The following is a 22754-nucleotide window of genomic DNA, read 5'->3' on the forward strand; positions in this document are numbered from 1 at the left end:
TAGTTCATCCCCTTCCTGTCCGGTGAACACCTGCAGCTCCAGTTGTGATCAGCTGTTAAATGTTTGTGATAAACTAAAGGATGACGTATCCCTTTATGTTTTTAATACATCGTCCTACTTTAGCTAAATACACTTGAAAAAGCTTCTTGGATCAGCTGGAGACTGCACGTCACAGAGCTGAAAACAGTGAGCAGCATTACTTTGCAGACACGACACACATGAGAACGATGCATTCAGCTTTAACACAAATATACAAGTACATAAATGCTGTCCCAAATCCTTGCATGTAGAACATGTTTGCACTATGCTGTTAGTGTACAAACAAATCCACATCCTGAAATATTGTATTGATATTTTTATGTATGTATCTCTTGTCTAACCAGAAAGGTCCCATTGGAAGATCTGGTCAAGATGGTCAAAGCCAATTAAAAAGCAACTTTGAAAATCATAAATCTGCTATGTTCAGTTCCACAAATAAACATCAACATAGTTTTCCTAAAGTGTTAAACTAACATCCTGGTGTTCCAACATCTTTCTGGATCCGTTTCACCACAGTGAAACCATTTTGTTCCATTCTTTTTCCAAGCCGTCAGCAGCTACTCAGTTTGCTCTGTGCATTGCATTGTGGGAGAATTGTGTGCACCAATAACAGACAAACATTTAGTATGCACACCAACACGTTTGAGTATACTTCATGTTGTCACTTCTGCAGTGTGAACACACAACATGCTGAATGAAGACCTGAGTGTCGTTTGTCATGGGCAACAAGTCGGACCAGGCAGGGAGGGGTTAATGGAAAGATGTGTTAGGTTGCATTGTGGGAAATGCAGTATCCGGTGTTATAGACCTTATACCAGAGTTTGACCATTTCCTATTTATTTGGTCTCATGTGAGTTCCCCAACTAGAGGGAAGTGACACACTAGCTTAGCATAATAGCCATTTGTTCTTGCAGAATGGAATATGATATTAAGTATGTTTTCTTCAGTGTGTTATCACCTGAAAATAAGAATTGTGGGTGTCTGTTTCCTTAGAATGAGCCGTTTATAGCCACACAGGGCGTGTATCCTCGCCACGGATCCGGCCGTCACGCTTCTACGGTAGCCCAGCACGGACAAACCAGAAACTGACTCGTGTTTTTGTGTCGGCCACCGTAGTAGTTTCAGTTGATTAAAATCTGCAACCTCAGCGCTAGATGGCATCAGATCCTACACGCTGCACCTTTTTGTAGATCCGTACTGCACTTATCGCACGTATTTAAAAAAAGTATCAACAAAACAAACGTCCACAGGTAATAAAAAAAAGAAAACACCATTTCCTTGTTCTAACAGAATTGAACATTGGAAACTCGCATGCATAGAAAATACTATTGGCTACGTGTCCTATCCTGGTTCCACCGCCTGCAGGTGCAGATTATTTCACTGCAGACAATTTGGGATTATATTCCTGTAATCAAAATAACATTAGCAGCACATTTAGCAGAATAAGTACGTTATAAGTAACTTGTCAAACTGTTGTGACCCAGAACTGAGTCATGATCATTCCACACACTTACAAAAGCACCACACACCAGAAGTACTTTTAAATCAGATATATTTACATTTCTTACAAGTGAAGCTGTCTGAATACAATGACCTCCAACAAAAGAAGTGACATAGACTAAAAATCAAAAGGACAAAACAACAAAAACAACCTCGGGTTTAAAACTGTCTATTTGTGGTAAAACAACCAGTTGCATTTAAAAAAAACAAAAATCAATCACTAACTATGTGTACATTCCATGTCAGAGTGTAAACATTAAATGAAACGGTGAGATAAATGTGTCCTCTTTGGTCAGTACAGAAAAAGAAACAAGGCTGGTCTGTCGAGATGAAGTCTAATTCTCACTGCAGTATTTGTTTCTCTCACAGTGGAAGTCAACTGCTGAAGACCCACTCACATCCATAACAGTGTGTACATTACGACATGGCGACATGTGACAACAAGGACAAAGGCAAAGAATTAGGAGACAAACTAAGGCCATGAGGCTACAAGACATATGGTGTGTTTATCGGTGATGACCTTGGATTCAGTGTGCAGGGCTCACAGTCTGGTCAGGCGGTCACAGTGATGTCCTACCCGGTCCACTGACTGGACTCCTGCTCAAGCTCCAGCGACAGGCTGCCTAAGTTTCATGCAGTGAGCAACGCCGCGTCGTCATTTGAGGATGGCTGCAGCAGCCTCCTGGATGCAACTCACGGCCTTCTGCATGTCGTCCTCTGTCTGCTCCACGGTGACCACCACTCGGATGCTGAGGACGCACAAGCGGAGCGGTCAGACAGCGGCGAGGCTGACGGACACAGCAAACGCTCCCAGTGAGAAAGCTCACTGACTCACATGTTCTGCATTAACAGGTTGACTAAAGGAAGACTTGCTCTCATGCTTCCCGTTTATTATTTTACTGGAGAATTACCTCCATCTCTTCCTTTTCCTTAGAATATACAAATTAATTAGAAAGTTACATTGAATTGGGACGGCATGACACATTATACCAGAAAGTAGGAGGCGAGTGAGCGCTCGTATACATGACGATGCACTGCAGTAGAGAGCCTTACCTGGGTGAGGGGAGGAAGCGCTCCTCTTTCTCCAGGTAGCGGGCGAGAGTCAGAGCCACGCGTCTCTCCAGACACTGATGGCAAAATCATGGAAACGCCTGTGAGCCACTACATGATTTAGGGATGTATGAAAATAAATTGAACTAAAAGTAAACTTACATATTCTACAATGGAGCGCAGCAGCTGCAGGTCAGCGTCTCTGGAGCCGGAACTTCTCTCCAGCTGCAAGTGAAGAGCCGGGGCAAACTGCACTCCAACTAACTTCAGACCTGAAATTCTGTCACACATCAGGACAAACACAAATCATGACATCATGGAACACTGGAATAATAGACTAGAACATGCATCTAGTCAGCAAGACTGACAGTTTAGTGAAAACATTATTTGTCTTGAAATAAATCTGGTCAAATTAACTCTGTATACAGACTCGGATTAAAAAATGCATTTCTGATATGTCAAATACAAACGTAATTAACAATAAACACGCCTCGAGACCAGGCTGCTGTTTGCCGATTGGAGCACATATGTATGAGCCACTAGTGTCAATGTGAAACAGCTGTAATACATGCAGAGAAAGTCTGGACTGAAAGGTAGGGCATGAGGTAGTAGCTGACATTGGGCGGAGGAATGACACATCGAGGTAGATCACCAGTCACGCCTACGAGGGAGTTTAGAAGCCTCACTCAACCTGAGCTGCGTACCGTGGGAGGAATCAGGAGAACCCAAAGAGAACCCTCATTAATGGCCATGCAGACGCCACACAGGAGGCCGGTCCAGCTCGGGAACCTTCTGCTGTTAGGCGACAGTGCTAGCCACCTCAGGGCTGCGCCAGTATGTGTCACTGAATACATTTAATTTAGACTTGTTTTGTTAGATAGAGTCTGTGTCTGGACCAGAGAGAGACGGTCGTCTGAGGAGGGGGCGTGGCCTGATGCAGTCACGTGTCATAAGGAGTTTCGTGTCGTGGAGAATTTGTGGTGTGTCCTGAAACCTGATCAAGAAATCCCCGACTACATTTCCTCCTGCATCAAGTTGTGTGAGGCAAAGGAACAGAGGTACAGATGATGTTTAACATCATCATTACACATCTTAGGTTTCCTCAAGATACCTATACCTTTTAACTTTATGAAGACACGTGCCTTTTCACAAAGACTCGCTGATCTTGTGGTCAACAGCGACGTCATTGAGTGTACAAAAGATGCTCTTCCTGCCCGACCACAGAGAGTCTGCGTCAGTGCGACTGATTGGTAGTACAGCTGCTCCTCACGGATGTGCTCTGCCTCGGCGTTTTGGATCAGAGAACAGCGGCTTTGGTTTGTTTAAGTGTGTGGATGACGGATGGAATGCTGAACTTGGACTATTGACTGAGGAGAAAGCACTTTTTGATCTGAGAGCGGGTCGTTGAGCAACAGGAGCCTGTGTGTGAGGAAATATTCTGAAGCCTATTCTGCAGTTTGCAGAGGGAAACAGAGAAGGCTGCTGTGACGGCACTTTTCATTTCCTGTCATTTTTAACATTTTACATTTTCGACAGAGATTCCTGCTAAGTCAGGTGCAGTGGCACTCTGTATTAGTTTGCATTCCCTCCTCCCATATTTTAACTTTCTGGGCAGAAATGCCTAAAATACATATTGCACGTGGCCAAACGCATAATATTTAGCGGTGCCACGTTTCTCTCTACTGACTTTTTTAGCAGCTACAGAAGGGCCACAGCACTTCAGTAAATACCCTTCAGTCTTAGTTTCAGGGATGCACCATCCCACCTTTTAAGTGCAGATACCGATTCTTGGGTTTTAGATTAAATATGAAAAAAAGGTGCAGGATTACAGCAGCAAATGGGTAAAGCGCACACAAGAGTATTTGGGTGTGGAAGAAACTGTTGCGCGAGGATAGCTACTTAAATATTGCTTTTCTAACCAAGTAAACCAACACAGACACACACACAGGCTAAATGTTCAGAATTGGTAGTTATTAGCATAATGGTATCCAATAGATCGTTCTATCAGTATGGGACCAATATCTTATATCACTGTATTTCTATTTAGTTTCAGCTGCAGCAGCTCAAATTGAAGCGTTCAATACATTCACACATAAATACAAGTTCTAACTCCGCCCTCAGTGAGTGTATTCCCCTGGTGCATGTGAACTCACCCCTGTAAAGCCTTGTGCATGTGTTTGCACTTTTCCCTCAGGACGGTGAAAATGTCTGCAAGACACATGAAGATAGAGGGATGAATGGACAGATCGGCCTTTAGTTTAAAAACTACTGCACACCAGCGGGAGTTGAAAACGGAAAGCGACGGCCGGTCTGAATTACAGACCGCTCGAGCAAAATAAACGCAAGTCAAACTGCATTCATATGGTATCTTTTCTAACACGAAAGGTTCTTACAGTAACATCAGCAGAGAAATCACAAAGGTGGAGAGTAAGAAGGAGAAAGGAGTTGAAGGCGGAGCCTGTACCTGGATCCTCCTCCATGATGTTGAGGGCCTCAATGGCGGCAGCAGCCAGCATGGGAGGCAGGGAGGCAGAGAAGCAGTAGCCCTGACCCGACAGACGCTGCACAACACAAGAGAGAGACTTTTTACTACAATTGTAAAGTAAAACACAATATCATCAAGTGGACCGAAAGTCAAAGTAGGAAATTTGACTTCACCCCGTTGAAGTTCGTAGATTGAAGCCCTGTGAAGAGGTCTCAGATAAGTCCAGACATTGCTGCGCAGCTCTGACTCTACAAGCTGTTGTCTGCTGAAAACTGTTCACACCTCATTAAAATCTATTTTCGGAGACTTCATAAAAGACCTCGGAGTGCTCCCTCAATAGGACTGGTTTAACTGTGTATTAAAACCAAATAGACCAGAAATCCAGACGCCATCCGAGGAAAATCCGAGGAACTTCCACACACATATGATTACAGATGTGCAGCTTATGCAGTGTTTTAGAAAAGCAGCTGGGGATGACTTCATGTATTAGAGCTACTCGACAACAATGTTACACTGTGAACACGTGTCTCGGTAACCCCGTCGTACAATGGTGCACGACGGAGCTTAAACAAGCCACTAGACCAAACTACAACACAGGGTTCATGACCAAGGGGCCGGACTGGATCCAACCTGCTGGGGTTCTACCTGGTGGTCGATGACAAAGGAGCGCCCGCAGCAGAAGCCTCCAATGGAGGCCACGGCGTTCTCCATATTTGCGCTGATCAGGTCAATGTCATCGATCTGCATGTAATGAAATAGAAACAGGTCGTTGTCACACCCATGAAGCACAACATGCACACACTATGCCCAACATGTTCTTAGGGCTCAACAAAAAGGGCTGCTCGCTGGCTCGGGAAAAGACAATGCTAAGCGAAAACATCTGGAAACTCATTAGTGGCAAGTGTTGAAAAAAGAATTATAACAGATCCAAGTTTGATGTGGAAATAGCTGAAGAGTCCCCCTTTTCAGACAAATTCATTCATTCATGTGCAATATCAGTATCAATATATACACCACATAAACACTTTCATATCTCATATGCGCAATAATATGTATTCAACCACCCAAAATGATTATATTGTATTTTAGTTCTTGTTGTTATTTATGGTCTACTTCAATATTATACCTTCACTGTTAGATTCTTATTATTAGTACTCAATGTTTTGTTGTCTATCAATGGCTCTTGTTGCTCTGTGCACCCGGTGCGACTAATAGAGGGTTATCTGATCTGCTCTTATTGTTTTACCACTGTATTGTTTATTAAATTATTTTTAGTAATATAATTACGACAATATATCCTTATTAGAAACAATGAACTTCATCAGCACACCAGAGGAGGGCCGGCAGCTGCAGGTGTGAACTGTAGTATCAAACAAGAGAAAAGCCCAACAGGCCGTTCAGTGAAGCTGCGTGGACTCACGTTGACCCCGAAGTGTTCCGTGACTCCTCGGCCGTGTTCTCCTAGCACGCCAAAAGACATGCTCTCCTCCAGAAAGATCCGCACCTTGTACTTGTACTTCAGCGTCACCTGGAGGTTTCACAACACAATCAGTGAGCAACAGAGCTGAAGAATGTAGCGTGTAGGAATATGACCGCTCTGACTGATCACCCAATATCAGATATATGTGTTGTGTTTAGGAGCAATGCAGCAGCAGTTCAGGCACCGACACTCTGGGATCTGTACTTTGTGTCGCACATCTTTTGTCTTTAACGTTCACTGTTGAAAGGCCGACTTTTAGACTTCGATTAGGCTGACACATATGGTCTTCCTGCCTGCACGTCTCCCTGCACACCTACCTGTCTGTCTGTCTCCTTACATACTGCCTACCTACCTGTCGTTCTCCCTGCATACTACCTACCTACCCGTCTCCCTATATACTACCTGTCTGTCTGTCTGTCTCCCTGCATACCGCCTACCTACCTACCTGTCTCCCTCAATACCTGTCTGTCTCCCTGCCTGCCTGACTCCTTACCCGTCTGTCTGTCTGTCTCCTTACATACTACCTGTCTGTCTGTCTGTCTGTCTGTCTGTCTGTCTCCCCACATACCTACCTACCTACCTACCTGTCTGTCTGGCTTACATACTATCTACCAATATACCTGTCTATTTCTTTACATACCTGACTTTCTACCTACCTACCTACCTACGTACATACCTGTGTCTCCCTGCATGCATACCTACCTGTCTGTCTGTCTGTCTGTCTGTCTGTCTCCCTGCCTGTCTGCCTGCCTGCCTGCCCAACTTCATACCTTCACTTCCTTGTCTGTCGGCCTGTCATCCGTCTGGCCGATCAGCTGAAAAAGTTCTGGTTTCCATCAGCATCTGATCGATTGTTGCATCTCTATTAATCAGTTGGATTTTTTTTTTTAAATCCAACATACTCTTGCTTTGCCCTATAATGGTATTTTTACATTAATTAAGCTCCTCACGGATAGATTAACGACAGGAAAAGGGAGCCTTGAGGGCTTACATCAGGCCCACTGGCACAAAGCCGAGGATGGAGATAAAATGTCTTCATTATTTTATCACAGTACATCAAAGTAAAAAAAAGACAAAAAATAGTGCGACCAGTGGTTTCAACCCGCACTGGGTCCTCTCACTTTGATAAGCCCGAAGCTGACATTTCATGGCTGTGCATGTGCCTCTTGATAATTACTGTCAGGGGGAGCAATGATTCAGGTTATGAGTCTATGAGATATGTGTCATTGTGGAGGATAATAAGCAACCTTTCTATTTACCAGTTCAGGCAGAGGACAGATGTCCGCAGTGTTGATGTACAGACCCTCCACAACAATGAACTTCCGGGTCACTCGGGCTTTACGAGGATTCTGCCACAGAAACAAAATTACTTTATGAGACTGACAAGAAATCCAGTGAGCCATGGATACAGATTGTAAACAGGATTATAGGATAATACTACTTGCAGATTAAACACTCTGGGCTACATTTGCTAGAATGAATATTCAGGATGGGCTTTGTGACATCCACCACAAATAAAATCACCTGTACTAACCTTCTGGTCCTCCAGCTCCTGCTCCTTGAGCAACCTCTCCAGATCGTCCATGTCGTTGTGTTTGAAGTATTTGATGAAGCTGCGGGACGCCTGAAGACCCTTCTGGATGGAGAAGCAGGCCGCTTCGTCCCTGAACACACAGCCAAAGACAAAACACAAGACTAAAGACACAACAAGCCATGTTTATGGAGAATCATGTGCAGGCTTCAGATGGTACAAGTGGTTTTCTTGTGCTGGACCGTTAAGGAACTAAGCCTGACAGTAACTGTCATATGCACAACCATTACAGTAGAGCAGCCAGTCTCAGGGCTCTCTGCAACACTGTATTAAAAAAACAATCACACAAGTTAAAGGTCCGGCCACTGAAACCTGGTGGAAAATTGCTCACACGTCAGCAGAGCAAACTTACACAAAGATGATGTCCCCCCTCTTGGAGTAGGCAGGGATCGCACTGGCGATGGTTGCAAAGCCGTAAGAATAGATGATGGCTTCTTCTGTTTTCATGAATTTGGCCAGACGACTCTCCAGCTCCAGGTGAACATCTGGTGAGTAGTTCGAACTACGCAGTTACACCAGAGTGCATTGCAAAATAGCATTTACAATGACAGAACATATTCAGACTTGCAGAGAATAACTTTAACCTGGTTCAATGAGGAAAAAACTTTGTGTGTCAATAATAGACTATTGTGGCTTAAGAACCAGTGTGGAAGTGCCCTCCAACGCTATGGGGCAATGCTTTTAGAAGCAGAGAAGAAGTTTCCACTCACCAAAAGTTCCATAGAAGCCCCTGGGACCACATGTTCCTACACCATATTTCTTCAGTGATGCCAAAGCTTCTTGCTGTCATGAGGAGAAAAAAAAACCTGAACATTAGTGAAGGTCCAGTCACACAACGATGCTCACTGGCAGCGTGTTGGAATAAAGGTAGTGACGGCTAAAATAATCATTACCGACCTTAACCCGCTCATTGTCCAGAAGACCCAGGAAGTTAAATGAAGCAAAGTTAATGCACTCCTTTCCATTGATTGTGATGTTGTGGCTGGGAGGTCTGTAATGGATAAACAGGGTGTTTATCTTCCTGTAACATGCTGCAACAGTGTAGCTCAGAGCACTGAGGTACTTTAACTAGCAGAAACATGCTAAAGCTGGGGAATCCATGACAGAGAAACACTTCTTTTTTTGCTGTCACAGATTGTTGTGCATTGGCCACAATATGCAAGGACACTGGTAAATTTTTTGGAAATAAGAGTTAGTGTCAAACACGGACATTGAGCATGTCTGACCGTATCTTGTATGTGGAGTATCCCTTCCCTCTTTTAGTCTGGGTCACTTGGACCGATGAGAGACGTACTATTTAATGCAGGTGGCAGGTGACAACAGCAGCTTAGGAATTTAGTGAAGTAACCTGGATATGTGGTGAGCAGGACATGCCACAGTGTAAAGATACAGAGCTCTCTGCTGGACAAACTATGTAATGGAAATGTAATGGTTCTACTGTTGGCACATGAGTAGTGGTATAGCTGCGATCAACTCTCTTTTTTTTTTTTTTCAAAGGGACATTACGTTAAAATGTAACTATAGGTTAAGGGAACAAAACAGTGAGGTTTAGGGAAACTGTCACAAATAGCTTTGTTTAGGCAACAAAATTACAATGCAGTGTAGAACACCAGTCTTCTGGTTGAAATATTCAACATGTCGGCTTCATCATTATAGACTCTACATTCAGCCAGACTTATTTTGTATCTTTGGGATTGCGCCGACAATCTAAAAAGGGACTACTATGGCTTGAAATGTACAGCTTGCATTTGTGGGGAAGAGGGTCTCACCCTGTGACAACATCATAAGTGAGGGAGGGATGGTCTTTGGAAACAGGAGGAACGAGAGGCTCCGGCTGCCACTCCTCAATGAGGTCCTCCTTCTCCTGCAAAGTGGAACCACAGGACAGCGGTTTGGTGACACACACGCACAAACACTGTGTGTCTTCCGTGGCGCTGTGCTGCTGACCTTACCTTCTCCGTCAGCTTATAGGTCTCGTGAAGTTTATAGGTCTTAGAGAACAGAAGCCTGATGATCCACAGTATAAGGATCCCCTCCAGGATCAGGTGATAAGCAGGAGCCTGATAGAGACGGGGACATGAGGATTATTTTTGTGTCCAATGGCTGAGTGTGCTTGGACTGTCGTTAAGTCCTGTCAATTTCTGTAACTGGAAGAGCACAGTCCCACCGAGGTAATATTCCAGCTGAATGTGGGTGTGTCAAGTGGGGTCAACCACCACGCCCATCCTGTGCGTTCCAAAACCTATACTGCAGTACTACTTAGTATGCCAGAAAAGTATTTAGTGTGTCCCAAATTACATAGAACAAAGAGCACATAATCAAACATTAAAAGCAGTTCTGAAGAGGTGACTTTTGATTTGAGATTTGAATATGGAAAGGTCATATCTTAAACGATTATGTCATGAAACTTGTCTTATGAAACTCAAGGCTTAGGGTTTCTAGCTAGACTCCTGAAGTTCTTTAAAACATTAAATGGTCTAGTTTATTCTCTGGCATAGTTTCTCTTCAGTAGCTCAACACATGAGTACTGTGGTTTGGGCTGAAGCAACGCTGTTACAAACAAGCAGGACATTTAATATATATATATATATATATATATATATATATATATATATATATATATATATATATATATATATATATCTTCTATTGGAACACAAAAAAACAACCTTTAAATGGATTGCTGAACACTTACAAAAGTAAGTGACATCGCCCACTAGACACTACAGTACACTCCCCAGACGCAGTGGTAAAGAACACCTTCACATACACACACGAGCCCACACACCGTTTATCGGTTTCGACACTTTTGTGGCTAGCTACAAGCGAGGGCAAAGATGTTCAGTGAACAGCAAACTTCCTTGTTCATTTGCCTCCTCGCGCTGACTGGTCGTTGCCACCGGGAGCAGCAAACACGCGACACGCGATTGGCTGACAGGGCGTCTTACGCCTTCCCCGAGCCGCGGATACTTCCTGATACAGAAGTTTACAATAAACAGCCTCGGAACATTATGAAAATCCTCGACGTGTAGCTGAACATACGAGGAATGGACTTGTGAACGCCAGTGTCTACCCAACAAAGCTGCAGAAAGGAGAAACTTGCCTCGTAAAACGCTTGAACCATTTCCACCAACACCCATTGCTGTCCGGACGCCATGTTTATCTTCTCTCTGCAACGTCATCAATGTTGCATTTAAGTTCCAGAAGAAAAATAGTCAATCGGAGTGTCCGTTCATAAGAGACACTAAACTCACCTTACATCGCTTTGATTGCGTTTGAAACTTACAATACAAAATCATGTAAGTACATATCTACAGAAAGCAAATACAATTACAAAAATATATGAAGAAACAAAGCGTGGATGAAAATATGAAAGATCTTGTTAGCATGAAAAATAATTATGTAAATCAATGAAAGTATATTAAATTGCGCAATAAATAAAAACGTTTTTTTTTTAAATAGCCGAACAACTAACCACTACATGTACCTTTTTTTTTTTAGATCAGATCTATAAATTGCTAAACATCAAAATTATATTGTTCAATTATTTCACATATATTGACTCTTTTTTTTTTTAACCTGGTGCATTAGTTGAGTCCCCTTTTTTATATTGTTAACTAGCCAGTCTCATATTGTTGCAATGTTCTAACAACAATGTAGAGCTTGCTTCTTCCTTACTGACCCCTTAAGAGCAAGGCTCTTTTGAACTAATATGTTTCGGGATAGCTGCTCAGTGGCCAAGAGATTGCACTGAGCAGCTTCCAGGAGTGAACAACACATAGAACCATGCGAGTGTGAAGCATGGCGTTGCTAGAAAAATAGTCTAAAAAGAATAAAAAGAAGGTAAAACACAGAGCACAAGCAAAGACAGGGACAAATATGGAAATGTTCTTAATGTGGTATTCATGCACTATATGCTGTATATTGTTAAAACTATATATGCAATCAGTGATTTTCTTAGTGTTCTGTGCAATTTCAGGTCCTTATAGAGTGGAATAGAGTTTAAATAACAGAGCACATGCACCATAATTTTGAATTGGTTTATTAAAGAATCTTAAAGATTTTTTGACCAAAAGTAGTCTGCTTAAGTGTGCAAAGATGTATCTTACCAAAACACCAAAATCAGCTTCAGTCAGCATACAAGAACGCTGCCCAAATATCTGTGTACAAACATTTACTAAAAGCAATTGTTATAGCAGATGGGGAACAAAACCATACACTTACTCTTGACAGAATAGATGAGTCTCCATGGTAACATTTGTAGAAGTGCATTGCATTCACCAAAGGAAAAAGTAACAACTGTACCTTGTAATTATGGTTTAGTACCTCAAAATTATGAGAAAAAAAATATCAATATAATAGCTGCAGTTAAAAATTAATCTGTGATGTTTTTGAGTGGAAATGTGATACAGACAATGTTTTGTGGATTCTTGTGCCGTGATTCTGTGGTCTTTATTTTTTTATTTTTCTCATTAAAAACTGTCACAGTAAATATTCTGATTATATAATTACATATTATATTTAACTGTAAATTTCAGCTTTGCTCACCAACTACCACTTAAATATAATAATATGTAAATGTTAAAGCGACAATGTGGACTTTATTAATTATCTTTTTTTATTGTTGAATAAATAGTGTACAACAATTCAGAGGTCTGAAAACAGCTAAAGTATCTGCTCAGTTTCTCATAATAATAAATGTTTCAACAAGAAGAGTTTCTGTACATTCGGTATAGGAACATTGTGGTCATGGGGCAGTGACATCTTCCATATGAACCAGGCGAATTCAAAGCTGCTTTGCCAGTTTGTTCCAAATATTATTTTGTCAGATGATTTCTTTTTACTAAAACACACAATAGGCAGTGAGCACCATCTTGGTAAAAGCTGAAGGCTGCAATGCACTGGGTGGTAAACTGTGGCACTTCTCAAACATTTTGGATGATTACATTTTGGTCTCCAGGCCACTATGTTGCTCCTTTCTGTCAGCACAGAAGATTCACTAATATAAATTGCTTTGTACAAATGTCTGCATTTTTTTTTAACCCAATGTTTAGTTAATTTTTGCTTTTATTAGCCATTAATGAGCAGTGGTGAAGTCAACATAACTGCTTAATTTAAATAATAATCCCACAGACCTCGAAGTAAAGCACATGAGCTCCAACGCTCCTCTGCATAGCCTTATGTTGGGCCTCAGTCTGTCAAGTGGCTCCCCAGCGAGCACTCATACTGGGCTAAGTTGACACTGATACACATTTTTGAGGCCTCTAGGTTACTTAATATAAATACATACAACAAAAATAATACAGTTATTGAAAACACTTGAGCACAGTTTTGACCTATACATCTAAACACTGTTTGACCCGCAAATCAGTGCTGGGTGGGTCAGGTAGAAAGCCCATCTATTGATCCACCTTCCAAACGAGTAAAGTTACTTTCAGAAATGGGATTTAGCCACAACCAGGATTTAAGTATTTGCTTACATTGTTCATATCTTAAAGCATTTGCCGTTATCATGACTATATGCACACTGTACTCATTGTATTGGCTGTCGTCAAGAGTTGCTTTTGGATTGATGGAAGGATACAGTCCTGTAAGGACAGCAGTAAGAGGGAGGTTGGGCATCGAACTAGAAAGCGATTATCACAGAATCTGTCTGTTCTTTGAATATCTGGAGAACAGCTCATAGATTGACGTCACACTGCGGGTGTATGGCTAAGGACCCTCTGGAGGACTTGGTACCATTTGGTGCATGTTGGACAAGCTACACATAATAATGAGCACTTTGAATATTCTTCTACCTGTGCTGTGTGTAGTTTTAGCACAGTTCACTTTTGCTGATGGTTCCTAGATATAGCGTTCCAAGATCTTATTCCCATGTGAGCTTAACGCCCTCATAGTTTGGGGTTTGATGATGTCATAGCCTCAAACTTGATCACCATCCCTCCTTTCATTGAGGATTTAGTGATTTGGAGGCTCCAGGTAAATGCTGTTCTGCTTTACTTTTTTTTTTTTTTTTACACTTTCTCAAACTGGGAATGTTGGTACTGGCAGTGGGAGACAAAGTACCAAATAGTTTTACTATTAATACCGCATGGTGAAGTCCTACATTTAAATGTTTACTTCAACAAGGGGAGTGTGGCGTGGAAATATGTTAAATGCAGGCCATTAAAACAATATTGTGATGTTAGCTAGAGACATTAGTATACTAAATAATTGTTTTTTTCATACTTGTTATAATGAAAAACTTTTGTTTGAGGGCGAGATAGCTGAACCGCTTCATACTATCCCTCTAACACAAGACGAATGTGGACACCCTACCCCTCCAAGTTAACAAGCTAAACGGAGGGGTAGGGCTAAATGGGATGTTTTGGGTTTGGGCCGATGAAATGGCAACAAAAGATGGGGACGGCAAAATAGAAAGACCACAGGCCGTTCTGAGGTATGTTTTGAATGGGCACTGTACTAGTTAAATAAGATACATAAATAATGGCTAGTATAGGTCAGAAAACCAGACTTGAGAGTGGAAAGCAGAGAAATTACTAAACAATATGCTTGTTGGCAAGAGCAGAAACCACACAGCCTCGGATTCAGGCCTTCTAAAAGCTTCACCTGAAGCTGAAAGCTAGGGTTGGTGATCGTCTTCAAAAACATGTTTTATACTTATTATATCCTGACAGCAATCAATCAATCAAATGATCTGACAAAGAAAGAGTAAATAATCTGGCTGTGGCTAATCATTTCATTCATGAATAATGTAATGACTGCCCGCCTGCGCGTATTCTGTGAGTACAGACAATACACATGTTTGTTCTTTTGATCATTTTGGGTGATTGTCTTTGGAAGGAGGCCCAACAGGACGGACACTCATGATATGCAGAGAGTTAAATTTACTGCTTAACTGCAGGTGTGCACACTGAAACCAGCAACACATCCACACATTCACATACATATATGTATATGTCTTTTCTTCCCAGTGATATCGCTTGTTCTTTGGGTCATTTAAAAAGCTTGGGACTCCCCAAAGTTGGCGTTTTATTACATTTAAACATGTAATAAAAATGTGAAGACTAACTCAAACCCTTAGGAATCGCAATGAAAGTCCCAAAGCTAGATTTCCATCATTGACACAGCAAATTAAACATCAATAAATCTATATAATGTCTAATGTACCAACTGTAATCAGTGGTGTAGAACCTTTTAAGGTAGCAGACACTTTGTTTTGAGCAGGCTTCCAAAAAAAGTAGGTGCTGTAACCCTAGACTCTGTTCTGTTTATGTACTGTTTTCTCTGGATCCCTTAGAGGTTTGGTCTACCTGCGCTCTCTGATCCACAGTCACAACACACACACACACACACGCACACACACACACACACACACACACACACAATTGCTGTCTGCATACAAGCAGAACTGAGGTAAACTTGTACGGAGGGTTCTAGGAGGGCCAGAGTATCAGGATGAAGTTCTGTTGAACCCCGCCTCGATGTGTTTCTCCAGCCACAGCTCTGCTAGCTGCATTGTCGATGCAAAAGTACTCGCTCTCGACCCGAGGCACATTTTGTGTTGCCTCTGCTCAAGACTTGTGTTACATTGGACGGGATGATAGACGTGGACAAGACCTGGTTCCTGACTGCGCAACACTTTTAAATCAGAGTTGATAACCTTTGTGAACAAGTCTACGTCTTCCAGTCCCCAGCCTAAGATTGAGGTGTCAAAACCTCCGGCTTTCAGTAAGTCACCCTTAAAAACACAAGTGATTCCGAATCCGTAATCACGCCAGAAACCACTTTTCTTGGTCAGCACAAATTGGTTGTCCCTCGGGGCCTTCTCAGAGTACACTATCTTGGGGTTGTACTGACTAAAGACAACGGGGAAATATACTTGTCTCCCTTGGACAGCATTTTCTCTGCAGCGCTGCAAAGCATCACCACTAAAGATAAGATCAACATCGCAGAAGAAGAGGAGGGAGTCATTATCGAGCTGCGAGGAGCCCAGCTCAAGAGCCAGTCCTCGTGAGAAGTTTCCTGTCATGGGGATTATGGACAGGTCAGCTTTGGGATACTTCCTGTAGTAGTCTCGGATTAACTGATTGTGTTTGCCTCTGTTCGGATCACTTCCATTGTCCACTAGAATGATGGAGAGCTTAACATTTTGTTTGGGTATCAAACACACCTTCTCAAAGTTGTCCATAAAGCGGACAAAGGTGTCATAGCGACCGGATAATGGGACAAGGATGTTGACTTTTCTCTGGCTCTGCTCCCACAGTTCCTTGTTTGATTCGTAGACCTGGAAAGGTGACAAGAACTTCAGAGAGTTGGATAGGAAAGAAAGGGATTGGGATTCAGAGTTGATGGCAGCCACGAGTTCAGCCACGTCTAGCTGCTCAGTTTCGGTAAAGAAGGGTCGGCTGAAGGATTGCTGGAGGTAAGCGTGCCGCCGCACAGGCACTGTTATTTTGCGTCCCTTATGTTTCTTGTACAGAAGCAGTAAGTCGATGATGTATTCTGCGCCATGCATTGGATCCACCCTATAGTAGCCATACTGAATCTCTTTGAAGTCAATTACACGACCACGGGTTTTTGAATTCTCGTTAATCATCTCCATGACCTGGAGAATGATGCCTTCGAGTGCGGTCCGAAGAGAGTTCCCAAGGCTTTGCCTGGCAACCTTGTTCTCAGCAGCAGAGTAAATATGGCGGCCAGTCAGGAAATCCCACTCGATGACATTGTTTCTCTCATTGGGCTTGTAGCGCATGTAAGAAGGTGGGGAGCCCAGCTGCTGGTCTTCCCACAGGACTTCTGTGTCACTGAGATAACTCATAACCAGACCTTGGCGGTGGAGCAGGATGCTGCGGTAACAAAGCCTGGAGATCTCACGACTGAGCAAAAAGCTGTGGAGCCGGTACTGGTAGGCGGGCTTCTTATTGGGGTGAAGTGTAATGGCGTTGTGGATCTTGCTGCTGTGAAGTTCCTCAATGAAACCTTTCTTGTTGTGTTCGTAGTTCTCATAGAAAAGCTGCTGCATCTGTGGAGAGAGTTGCAACATCCATGAAACAAGCACAGACCTGGTACCAGTACAAACACTCGCAAACCATTTTACCATTGATCAAACTAAATCAAAGTGAATCAGATCAAAATCAACTAAAAAAGAAAGAAAAAGGATAAAACATCCAAAAAGTTCCAGATTCAAATGTATGTATATTTAATGTGAATCTAACTTTGTCTTCTTATCGAAACATATTCCTACTTTAATTAATACTATTGTTGCTATTCATATTTCTTACAACATGTGATAACAAACACAAAGGAAGGAACCAAAAGCAGACTCCATCCGTACCTCATACGACCACACACACTGCGTCCCTCCAAAGCGCCGCACACAGCGGCCCACCTCCACGTCCTCGTGGGTGGTGTACATCTCCCTCAGACATGTTCCGATGTGAGGGACCATCCTCCGTAGAACCTCTCTGCTGAAGATCATCCCGGGGCCCCCCATGCAGAAGTTCTCTCCGGGCTCCAGGGCCAGCCTGCCCAGCTCCTCGGCCATGCCCAGGCCCGTCTGGCCCAGATAGAGCGGCTTGCTGCTGTTCAGCGACCGCAGGAACAACTCCAGCTTCTCACCTGGCAGAGGGCGGCGATGGAGAAATTAGTTGTGCTTTTTTATATATGTTATAGTCACACTGGGGTATTCATCTCATAAAGCAAGTATCAACTGAAAAAAAACATCAACTTTAGCCAGTGTCCAGTGGAACAGAACTTGGTTAACTTGGTCTTCTGTCCCAGGCTCTACAAATATATTATACACCTGACCATCATGAGTATCTAACATTCATTGAACCAGCTCACCACTGAGTCCCTGCAGTGATTGGTCAGGTTGGAAACAAACCCAGAATGTAGCCACTTCTGGAGCTTAAACTGAAAGTAACTGTTGCTCATGTCAACCTGAAGGTCTGCAAACTGTGATGGAAGTGTACACCGGACTATTTGTCTGGACATGCTCACCTTTTGTTTTATCTTACACTCAATTCATTTGAACAACTAATAAGTCAAGGCATTGTTTTGAGTACAAGGTTTACTTTTTCGAAAAGATTAACATTTTTAGGGTTTTGCCCTTTTATTGTGTGTGTTTTGGGGATTTGTGTGTAGAGAATAGGAGGTCTGCTTTCAGATAACTAGTATGTAAAACTACTTCAAATGAGGTTCAGGTTTTATGTTGGTATGTGGAATGCAAATGTATGGATCTTTTTCTGAAAACTTTCTCTACATAAATATGCATTACAAAATGTTGACTATGGGGATCCCTGTGCGCCCCACACACCCACACACACAAATCACCTCTTATGTAAGCGTCATCATCCGCGCGCATGAACCACTCGTATTTATCCAGGTAGTGGTCGTGGATGTACTTCAGCATCATGAATGACTTCTTCTGTGGCGGGTAGGAGTCGTCTACATCCGCCAGCGAGACCACCGGGACGGGCACGGGCACGTGCACGGCGCCGGTCCCCGAGCTGGAAAAGAACTCCACCTTTCCGGGTATGGAGCTCACCCAGGTCTGGTACGCCGCCACGGCGCGGGTCCGCACGTACTTTTTCGCTGTCATCACGCCGACGTAGAGGAAACGCGTCGGTTTGCTCGCGGGTCTCCCGGTGTCCCCGCTAATGTTCCCGGTGCCCAATACCCCGTCCTCCTCCCGGCTGACCTGCGGGCTGTCCCAGTCTTTGACAGCCGCGACGTTCCCGAGGATGGCCGGACCTTTACCGCTGTAGTGCGAGCACACGGGAGACTTCTTCCCTTTGCCCTCCAGAACCTGAGGCACGATGAGCCAAGAGGACACGGTGAATCCGAGGAAGACGCCGAAAACCACGGTCGTCCACGGTCTCCTTGATTTCACAGCCATGGCCGCTTATCCCACGCAGAGTTTAGCTCCGCAGTGGATGGAGTGAAATAAATGTATGAATGCTACCGTTGTCTGGGGGCGCGCGCGCTGACGTGTACGGCCAGCCAGCATCTCCGTGTGAATCATTCTGTGTCCAACCTGCTGTGGAAAAATACACTTTCCAGCTTATGACCGCATAACTATGTGGATAAACGGACACATGGCCCGCTCCGACTCGTCCGACCTATTCTCGAGGCTCACCAAATGTGATGCCAAAGTTCCGTCCCGCGCGTCCAGACAGCGGGTCGAGTCCCGCTGCTTTGTATCACTTCCCGTAGCGTCGTGGCTAATGGTCGCTAACGTTAAACGTCACCCCCGTTATTTTTCCAGCAGCATTAAGCTAACAAGCTGCTGCAGCAACATCGCGACCCCATTCGTTTCTCGTCGTTCCAGCGGCTCGTCTGCCGCTGAGCTGCCGTAGCTCTCTGGGCTCCGGACCCCGTCACCGTTACCGTGCACGGCTCGACGGTCGTTTTCCTGCAGACTTCACTCCCACCGCGACGTACGTGTCTGTTCACTTCTCAAGAACAAGACGTTTTCCAGTCGAGGCTTTTCTTTCTTCAAACTGAAAGCACCGTTTCAGATCAAAAAGAGCCAAGAACTGAAGCTGTGTGTTGTGGTTATTTGCACATTAAATTTATAAAACAAATAGACCTACGTGATGTTATGATATTGTTCTAATTCATATAAATCTCCCAGCAGGACATTTTATTTTGAAGGATAAGTATCCAGCAGCAGCCAGAACTATTTTATATTTTCAAGGTTGCTTCCGGTTAGTGTTTTTGATGCAGAATAAAATCTTCCTCTCTTCATGACGTCTTTTTTTCCCCCAAAAAATTGATATTCTGCAATCACAATTGTTCTAATAGGACCGCCCCCCTAAAAAACACAATCAACTATTTCAGTCTGCAGCTTGCTCTTGAGGAGTAGCACATAACTAATCCACCAGCAGGTGGCAGCACAGTCAAATTGATGTTACTAAATCTCCAGCAGGGCTGTTTTTCCTGCCAAAGGATTAGTCTTTGAACACATTTTGCTGCCATGCCCTTTCCCCAAGGGCGATTATGTAAAATATATGTTATTCACTAAAATGCTATTCTATTTCCATTTGTCAGTTACTTTCTAGGGCTAAATGCACAATTATTTCTCTAAATTTAGGTGAATTTTATTTTGACAGTGACACTATATTATCTTCACCTTGTGAGTCTGTCTATTAGTCACGCACACACAAACACACTCGCACGCACTTAAGTGCAATTTAGTAACACTTATGGCAGACTCAGTATAAAACTACTACTACTACTACTACTACTACTACTACTACTACTACTACTACTACTACTCCTACTACAGAGATTGATGTCTTTTCGTTTTTATTACTGGTGTTCCTCTGCACAGGAGTCTCTGCCCCATCACATCCGGCCGTGATGAAGCCTTCCACCCACCCAACTAAACACCACAGAAGTCAAGCCAGCCACATAAAATATGCATCTTGTGAACACAATATAAACTGAGATTATAAATGTTTTCAAACTGGATGACAAAACAAATATTTTGGAGCATGGACCTCGATTTAGTTATTTAGTCAAAAAATATGATCAAGAATGATCTAATTTTTTTTTTTTTTTTTTAGATATTTGGATTTGTAATAAGTAAGAGAATTGGGTAAGTAGCCTCATCAACAGTGTCAGCAGTACGGCCCTGCTGTTTGCTGTCTGTATAATACACCTCGTATTGAAGGAACTCCTTTGGGTCTGTTTCACAACTCATTTGAACTTTTTCACATCAGTCGCTGCACCGATGTCGCTCAGAAGAATCTCTTCACACGCGTGAGAGAGCAAGACTGTCGCAGCCCGTCCATTGGTGGAGAGGCTGCTGACGTCACGGCAGCAGCCTGGCCAGTGTTTGGGGAAGAGTCCTTGTTGGTCCGTGTGTGGATGAGACTCCGCTCATCTGAAGCAACCAGTGCGCTCGATGACTCCAGCCTACAGGCTGCTCTTCTTTTTGTATTCTTGACTACTGGATATATCAGCACGAGCGCTAAGGGAGGGATCCATGAGCCAGGACAGGATCCCGGTTCTCCCATAAATAAGGTAACAAGAAAGCAGCAGACATCCACCTGAAAGCCAACCAGTGTATGTGTGTGCTCTGACTCCGGAGGACAGGTGTGTGTTCCTGCGCGTATCTCAGTGGATGCAGATCCATCACTGTGTGTTTTACTTAAGTTGAGGACTGGCCTGACAGGAAGTGTGAACAACTTTCTGTCTGCTGTGGGGTTTTTCCGTCATGAGAAACTTCTGTCCATCCTGATAGAGAATCCTCCTCTGTTGCTCTACGGAAGATTTCTTACCTTTTTCTCCATGTTAAAGTTTTTTTTTTTTGTGGGAGTTTTTTTCTGATCTGATGAGAGCATGTTGTCTGTGTACAGATTGTAAAGCCCTCTGATGATAATTTTTGATTTTGGGCTATACAAAATAAATTGAATTGAATTAAAATTGTGAGGAGATTCATTTAGTAAAGTCCTAGTAATGTGTTAAAGAAGGAGACAAGGCGTCATAACTATACGATGTGCCTACCCGTGCTTTTTTATATAAGCTGTCATATAAATGTAATAAACATTTAACGTTTTAATAAAATATATTTGATGGGTGTCATTTTGAAACTAGTGAATTATTAGATATAACTAATAATTCATTTTGTAATATTATTATTGTTGTATTATTACCGTCACACGATGAGCCGCTGGATATGAAACTCATATTCCATGATTATTACTGGGCTGAGCAAAGCAGCTCAGTTCCATTCCAACTCATTTATCCAGTGGACATGGTCATAGTCAGGAGAAAAGCAGCGTGACTTTGACTCGTAACAGAGTCTCCACAGTTGTTTTTTCCTTCTAAAGGCAAGAATCAAAGCTTCATCACCCACCACCACCCACATGCAGTATAAGGATCTAAATGATCCACACAGCCAACTTTATGGTTGAAAATGATAGAATTTCTTATCTTTTAAGTCAAACGGAACGCAGCCCTGCAAATGTGAATCTCACTTTTCAAAGAACTATAAACTGCATCCAGCGCACTGCAATCTGGGCAGCATTGCCAGATGGGAAATGTTAAACTCTCATACCAGAGGCTCAAAGGATTGTATTTTAAAGGGAAAGAAATTGTACGTGAGTCATAACCACGAGAACAAATATAGGCATGCATGTGCAATGTCACAAAACACACATTTAAAACAACTTTTTGACACGCCTCCAAATCATTTTTCTTTCGTAAAACAAGCTGACGTTAACGCGTGACCAGATATGTGTCCATAAGTGCATCAATCTGACAAGTTTTGTGATTGCAAGACTGCACAGAAGCCTATTCATAATACGCATTCAAACAGTTCAAGCCAGCTATGCTAATCAAATCTGGGCTTACGAGTGCATCCAACACTTTCTCTCATATGAGCGTTGAGCAGCTGTGCTCGCGAGTCTCGTTTATGGTAGTTTCTGAAATCCGTTCTTTAAGAGAGTCTGCTCTGCACTGTTATTTTCCAGACCGGATTTGGGTGTCCAGATGGCACCAAACTCTTTGCATTGGGTTTAGTGAAACCGGCATGGCGGCAGGAACTACGCTGACGCCGCCATGCCGGTTGAAACAAGCCCTGCATATGTTGCAAATTT

The 22754-nt window shown here is 43.0% G+C and overlaps 2 protein-coding genes across 4 annotated transcripts; both read right to left on the reverse strand.

Moving 5' to 3' along the window:
- Positions 1–1608: 1608 nt before the first annotated feature.
- sptlc1 (serine palmitoyltransferase, long chain base subunit 1) lies at positions 1609–11303 on the reverse strand. Of its 3 annotated transcripts, XM_068574082.1 has the most exons (15): positions 11249–11303; positions 10098–10205; positions 9915–10009; positions 9043–9136; positions 8856–8928; positions 8498–8630; positions 8089–8218; positions 7814–7903; positions 6495–6602; positions 5720–5815; positions 5054–5150; positions 4743–4797; positions 2752–2869; positions 2593–2666; positions 1609–2288 (listed from the first exon to the last, which is right to left on the reverse strand). In XM_068574082.1, the coding sequence occupies exons 1-15, from the start codon at positions 11300–11302 to the stop codon at positions 2195–2197; spliced, it is 1419 nt and encodes a 472-aa protein (XP_068430183.1). In that variant the 5' UTR covers position 11303; the 3' UTR covers positions 1609–2194. The 3 variants fall into 3 exon arrangements, with proteins under 3 accessions (XP_068430183.1, XP_068430184.1, XP_068430185.1); XM_068574083.1 differs by lacking the exons at positions 1609–2288; positions 2593–2666; positions 2752–2869; ... (2 more) ...; positions 5720–5815; positions 6495–6602 and adding an exon at positions 7093–7369; XM_068574084.1 differs by lacking the exons at positions 1609–2288; positions 2593–2666; positions 2752–2869; ... (2 more) ...; positions 5720–5815; positions 6495–6602 and adding an exon at positions 7093–7380.
- A 926-nt stretch (positions 11304–12229) lies between these two features.
- Positions 12230–19568, reverse strand: chsy3 (chondroitin sulfate synthase 3). The gene is made up of 3 exons (XM_068574719.1): positions 18481–19568; positions 17483–17766; positions 12230–17170 (listed from the first exon to the last, which is right to left on the reverse strand). The coding sequence occupies exons 1-3, from the start codon at positions 19043–19045 to the stop codon at positions 15599–15601; spliced, it is 2421 nt and encodes an 806-aa protein (XP_068430820.1). The 5' UTR covers positions 19046–19568; the 3' UTR covers positions 12230–15598.
- Between the last annotated feature and the right edge of the window lie 3186 nt (positions 19569–22754).

Source organism: Clinocottus analis, unplaced genomic scaffold (assembly GCF_023055335.1).
Source record: "Clinocottus analis isolate CAN_PGR_092001 unplaced genomic scaffold, fCliAna1.0.p SCAF_13, whole genome shotgun sequence".
Classification (NCBI taxonomy): domain Eukaryota; kingdom Metazoa; phylum Chordata; class Actinopteri; order Perciformes; family Cottidae; genus Clinocottus; species Clinocottus analis.

Coding starts and splice junctions, on each gene's coding strand:
- sptlc1 (XM_068574082.1), bottom strand. CDS start 11,302: ATGGCGTCCGGACAGCAATGGGTGTTGGTGGAAATGGTTCAAGCGTTT. Junction 5,151..5,719: donor CCTTTGTCATCGACCACCAG/GTAGAACCCCAG, acceptor TGTGTTGTGCAG/CGTCTGTCGGGTCAGGGCTA. Junction 2,667..2,751: donor TGCGCTCCATTGTAGAATAT/GTAAGTTTACTT, acceptor TTTTGCCATCAG/TGTCTGGAGAGACGCGTGGC.
- chsy3 (XM_068574719.1), bottom strand. CDS start 19,045: ATGGCTGTGAAATCAAGGAGACCGTGGACGACCGTGGTTTTCGGCGTC. Junction 17,767..18,480: donor TGATGACGCTTACATAAGAG/GTGATTTGTGTG, acceptor GCCCTCTGCCAG/GTGAGAAGCTGGAGTTGTTC. Junction 17,171..17,482: donor AGTGTGTGTGGTCGTATGAG/GTACGGATGGAG, acceptor CTCTCTCCACAG/ATGCAGCAGCTTTTCTATGA.